Below are 6,187 nucleotides of genomic sequence, written 5' to 3'. Positions count from 1 at the left end.
TAGTACTGCTCAATGGCCTGAGTCTTTATGGTGTTATGGAATTCCCCCCTTTTATTATTATAAATAATAATACAATACTTGATACTACAATAGTTCAAATGATAGAACTCTGGCCATGAGTTAGACGATAAGTATTCAGGGGTTAGCAGAGATAGCACTGAGAGTTTTGTGGCTATTGGGAAATGGACGAGGGAAGAATCTAGAGTTATCCAGGTTTTGGCTTGAACAACTTAGGAGAATAGTGAGACCATTCGTTGAGATAAAGAATACAGAAATAGAAGTGTGTGTGTGTGTGTGTGCGCGCGCACGTGTGTGGAAAGGATTGTGGAGATGATGTATTCCATTCCTCTTAAGTTACATTGGAGGCATGTGCAGCCCAAACCCTCCCTCGGGCCTGTCCAGGCACGGTTCAGGCTCCAGCCACGGAAGCTGTGGACAGAGCTCCTCAGAGCTTCCAGCCTCTGTGAGTCAGCCAGGACAGGAAAGAGCCAGGACAGTAACCCAGGCCAAAGTCTGCAGTAATGCCGAGAGTCAGCTCAGGAGGACTGATGCCGTGTGAGTTCCCCACATCCCCCGGGCCTCATTCGGGTCACCTTCCACAGGCTGGCCAGGGGCTGCTGTCCTCTGAGACATAAAAGACTGGCTTTTTCCTTGAGACAATCAACCATATTGGTTTTCATCTTATTAAACGTTAAAATATAATTGGGAAAATTTGAATCTTACAGTGTTTTAAGAACATGCACCATTAAAATGTGCCCAAGAACCTTTATTCTGACATGTTCTATCTCTGATGAAATATAGGACTTTTAATGAAGAGTTCACTGAGCTCCCATCTCTTCTTTGAGTGTAATGATCAAAATTTAAACAACTCAGCCATTATTCCTCTTACTTCAATCTAATTTCATATTGCAGAAGACAATGTTATCTGGAGGGAAGGCAAAACGCATAATGCGACTTTAAATTTAATAGGGAACGGAGAGTGGCCGACAAGAGGGATGTTGGGTAGTTTGGGTCTGGAGCAGCCCGAGCTTTCCTGTGGGCAGGGTCTGGCCTGTCCAAGAGCAGGAGGAGGGACAGAGGCAGTGTTCTGCTGGGTGATGTCCCAGGTGGGGATGCTGGCCCAAATCCATGATACCAGAGTCTCTGCCTACATCTCACCGGCCCTCATGTGTCAGAGTCTAAGCCCCTAAACTGAAAATAAAAGCACTCACTCTTGGATTCCTCTGACACTGTGAATCTCCATTCTGGGGTTTTCCAGCCCTGTGGGCAAAAGGCCTCTGACATGTGGGAATATTATCTTTGGCCGTCCTCCAACCCCTCAAATGCAAAAACCAAAGGCATGAGGGCATATATGTGGGTCTTGTCTAGAAGAGCATAAAGCTGTGAAGATAACCAGCTCCAGGGAATAGTGACTGTGTCTTGGTTAAGGTAGTCTGTAGAGTGGCACATATTATGTCTGGAGAGACTGCCAAACCCTAGATGGACGCCATCTTGCCTGTGGCCCAGGCTGTATTGATGTTACTCAGCTGGGTATGGTCACTGGCGTTCAGTTCTCTGTGCCCAGAAACCTGATGGTGTCTTCATGTATAGAGGAGGGCAGGTCCATCCTTCAGGGATAAGGGCATTAAACATGCCCACTCGTGAGCCTGCTGTGTATGTGGGTCCGGATCGTGCATTTATAGCGGCAGGCTTCTAGAGTCTGATGACCACGCACAGCTCACAGACGGGGGCACATCCCTGATAGTCAGACATGTCTCAGATGCTGAGTCTCTCTCTCTGGCCTGCTGAACACACATCCTGACCTTGGTGTGGTTCTTTCCCAGCCCTGGGTCCCCGAGGCTGCCTGCAGTCACACTGGCGGTTCCAAGCGCCTCAGCCTGCGGCTAACAAATGGAACCCTGGCTCCCTTCTGCAATGGCTTAGCTCTTCCCTGGCACACTGGCTTCGTAGTTTCATACCCACAAGTTCTCTTTATTTACAAATTCCAAAATAATCTAAATCTTCCTCCCTTAAATTATGATTATAAAAGAATAAAGACCATTATGATATGGAAACTGTAGAAACTTGGAAAAATACAAAGCAGATAATAACACCATGACTAACAAGGATACACAATTTTCTGTGTATCCTCTATGGATGTAAAAGTGTGTGTGTGTGTGTGTGTGTGTGTGTGTAAGGAGGACTAGAGATTATGGAGAAATGTAAGCTTAATGTGATTAGTTAGTAGGATTTTGTGTCTCATCACTTCCCATGACATTATAAGTATGTTTCATCATGAACAACAACAACAACAAAAATACTTTGACCTTCAGACCCATGAGCTGCAGCCAGCCCTGAGAGAGTGACTAGTCCATCTGGTTAGATTCATTTCTGGACAGGACAGACATCTCCTTGGATTCCAGCCTCTGTGATAAGAATCTCCGCTTGCTGCCTAAACACAGACCCTTGCTGAGGCCAGACCCTGGAGCATGGGAGTTTGCAGGCTCTGGCCTGGGAACTCCGACGGGTCCGAGCTCCGGAGGAGAGGTCGGGGGTTTCTTCTTCAGACAGAGTCTCAGTCTTCAGCTCCTCCAAAGGGAGATGGTGCCGGGTAAGGGATGGGAGGCTGTTTAGCTCCCCAGCTCCAAAAAGGAAAAGCATGTGTTCATTTACTCCCACTCATACCTTTGAATCTCTCTTTTATTTTTTCCTGATGGACTCTTCTGTGATTCCGCTTTCTGTGCCTTTTTTATTCGCCTTTCCCTAAATAAAGAGACGCTTTGTTTATTTACCTGATCAAATGAGAGAATGTCAGTGAAAGTGTTCAAGAAGATGTGGAATGTGACTCGGGGTTATTTTCTTTGCCGGCACCTTTTAGAAGGATTGCACAAAAGCATTACTTTATAAAACAGTTAACACCATAGAATTCCAACATGTGTCTACTCATCAAGGGAGGTGGGAAATTAATTGGGCAAAGCAGATAACAGACCCAGTGTGGAAAAATCACTTTGGCACATTAGAGCTTTGAGTGCATATTGATTACGCGGGTGGTTGGCATTGGAGTAGGTGGAAGAACCCAGGGTGAAGTGTCCAGAGGGCGGGGCTGACACCGGAAGTACTCACTGAGTGCGCCTCTTGGTGAGTCCTTGAAATGCTTGTGCCTCAGTGTCCTCGTTTGCAAAATGAGGGAGCTAAGGTGAGCTCCAAAGGCACTTCTTCTAGGTGTGACGTTTGTGGCTCACAAGAACCTAACTGAGGTTCCTGGTTTCCCTGGTCTGATTTTTCATCAGTGAGTCACACGTGCTTTTCCTTAAAAGCCCCAACTTAGAGTTGAAAACCAAGGGTAAGTATTGGGTGGGGAGGAATATGAGATGTTTGGTTTCTTTTTTATTGGAAGGTCTGGTTTATAGAGAAAGTTATAAAAGATATGCTCTGGGGTGAATCCCCACAACACACTGATAATGTCACATTCCCTGCCTGGTTGGCTGGTGGACTGATATTGCAGCTTGGAGATGAAGAGGTCAAAGACAAGAACTGATGTGGTAAACATAGCTAGGGCCCAGGTTCTGTGGGGAAGAAGTGTGGCCTCAACCCATAAAATGATTATGGGAAACGAATTCTAGTACATTTCATGGGTCTGAGCATATCATATCTGCTCACATAAAGAGATCCCCTGGGGGAGAAAAACCAGGATGAATTACTTTGTTTTTATACATGGTGGGCCCTCTGCTGAAAAAATTTAAAGAAGTTATGGGGTTGGTTAAACTTAAATTGTGGTTAGGAATTACCCACAGATCAGAACAGTAATGGATGAGTCACATTCCCTCGTGTCCTGCTACAGTAGCGGACTGGATCTTTGATGCATATAGCTGCAGTGTGACACACTTCACTGTATGTCATTCTAAGGCCATGTCTGTGCTTTATGTTTACTGTTATGCAAAGTAAAGTTGTACGTGAGCTGGTTCCATGTGTCCATAGGTGTTAGATAATATCAGTTGGTGTGTATATATGTGTATACAAATATATAGACTAAGTAGAAATATAATAAAATTGGGGGAAAAACCTTCAAGAGAAAGGTTAAAATTTTTATTTAAGCTATATAGTAGGTTCACAAAGTTCAGTGAACCCTTCTTAATAACCGGTTTTGCCCATTAGAGGGTTGCATCGCTGGCTGGAACTCCACGTGCCCTGCCCCACGCTCATGCCTGGGCAGAGGGCACTGGGAAGGGCCCGCATGGCCGGTCCTGAGACGATCTGGGTGAGGTTCCTCTCTCAGACATCAACGCTTAATATCTAGACTCCAAACTGTAGCACTGTTACTATCTGTTGGCAGCAATAAATAAAAAAAAAAAAGATTAAGTTCCATTCAAAGATTATGAGTTGAGAACTAACTATGACAGTGTTTATAGAGGATTTTGAACAAATGCAAGCTGTGGTCTTTGACCTAAGGAATTCATTATTTGTGAATTCTGGAGGTTTCTGGTGATTTCAGAAAAGCATATTACATAGTTTCTAGTAAACAAACTTAGTAGAAGGATAATTTCAGCGGATAGGTCATTAAAGGCGGGGTGGGAGAGAAAGATTGGGACCAGATGACCAGGAAGCCCAGATCTGATGCTGGGGGGATACTGAAGATGCCCACTGTAATTTTGAGAATTTTCTCAAAGTGGAATATTGGGAATTTTAAGTAGGAAAAGAAACAAAAATGATGCAGGAGTACAAATATATTTTTAGTAAAAGAGTTTAAAAACATTAGCAATTCATATATTTCTAGACTTCTATCTGATAGTCCTCTGAGGTAGAGATGGACCCCTGTGATAGTGAGCCATGGCCTGGAGCCACTGTAGAATGGGCATCTCGGCCAACGACCCTCAAACTGATCGCCAAAACCTCTGATTCCCTTGAGTGGATTCTGGAGAATCTCCACATTAGGATCTTTGTATTTTGTTCTTATTTATTTCTAAATTGCCCTGGAAACACGAGGGTAAAGGTCGTAAGTGTTTACAGAATGTCAGAGGAAAATAAAGAGGAACACAAAATTTAAACATTTACCAAGCACTAAGCATGCCAGGTACCATGTTTGACCGGATTCAATCCTTATAATTATGTATGGGGCATGTAAGAGGTATGTGTATTTATCCCATCTTATAGATTAGTCATTAATTAGGACAGCAGCCAAAATAGCACACATGGTTGAACAGGTTGAGAACTGAATTGTCAAACACGATGCCCTGGTTAATTGGCGAGTTGTTGATGGGTATTATCTGGCTGGAGTATCTTCGCTAAGCTTTGCTTTGACTTTGGCTCAGAAAAAAAAATGTCTTTGGTAAAAACAAATTTATCTGAAATAAACATCACAATATTATGTTTTGAATCTCATGTATAAAAATTGAAATATAGAGTACACATATAATTTTCCCCTTCTTTTTAGGTCTCTTTGATTTTAAAACTGCTGTAACAATCACAGTCATTTTTAAAGTGTTGATGATAAGAATAACGTCCTGAATTCTTAGAGACTTTTTGTTGCAAGGACCTTGAAGTGCTAAAAATGTTGTCATCCATATAGGTGAACCTCGGGAATATCTAATTTAGCAAATGTCAGTGATAAATTCTTCTGGTGCCATTTTCCATGTCTTTGAATATATTAGAATGCCCTGGAAATAAGAATGTTTATTCTACAGCAGTTGACTGCTGGTAATATGGTTAGTTGGTATAATTCCACTTGTATTTACTGTTTATCTTTTAAATAGCTGCTGGGATTAAAAAAATCTTTTCTGTTTTCTTTCTGTTTGTAAAAGGGTAGGTATTACCCACTTTTTAGTGCTTTCTCCAGGTGGTCTCAGGTAACACCATCTTCAGCTAACTTCATCCTCACTGCTGCTGAGCACCTTTCACAAACACAACTACGTTTAGAATAAAAATTGGAATTTTAAAGGCCAAAGCACAGAAATGGTTCCTGTGCACACAGAAAGCTGTGGAAACTATGAGGTCATGTCAGTGAGCAAAGGATGCTGGGAGCAGATAGGCTGGGCCTCCCTGGGCTCTGCTGAGCCCACTCACTCATTAATTGCTCAGCCTGGCTGGAAACTCCTGGAGGAGTCAGGAAGCAGGTCCCATGTTTTGTGTGTGTGTGTGTGTGTGTGTGTGTGTGTGTGTATGTTTAAACAATGACAAAGCCATTCTGCTTCCCCGAATGATTGTGAGCAGT

The 6,187-nt window shown here is 43.2% G+C and overlaps 1 protein-coding gene across 1 annotated transcript in view; it reads left to right on the top strand.

The window, feature by feature from the left end:
• Nucleotides 1-2,468: 2,468 nt before the first annotated feature.
• Nucleotides 2,469-6,187, top strand: part of LOC136309400 (uncharacterized) — a 43,121-nt gene continuing 39,402 nt past the window's right edge. The window contains exon 1 of the mRNA XM_066237556.1: nucleotides 2,469-2,590. Coding sequence (XP_066093653.1) covers nucleotides 2,469-2,590 — 122 coding nt within the window. The remainder of the gene's footprint in view (nucleotides 2,591-6,187) is intronic.

Source organism: Saccopteryx bilineata, chromosome 6 (genome assembly GCF_036850765.1).
Source record: "Saccopteryx bilineata isolate mSacBil1 chromosome 6, mSacBil1_pri_phased_curated, whole genome shotgun sequence".
Classification (NCBI taxonomy): Eukaryota; Metazoa; Chordata; class Mammalia; order Chiroptera; family Emballonuridae; genus Saccopteryx; species Saccopteryx bilineata.
Note: the sequence above shows the minus strand (reverse complement) of the source record. Positions and strands in the feature narration are given on the sequence as shown.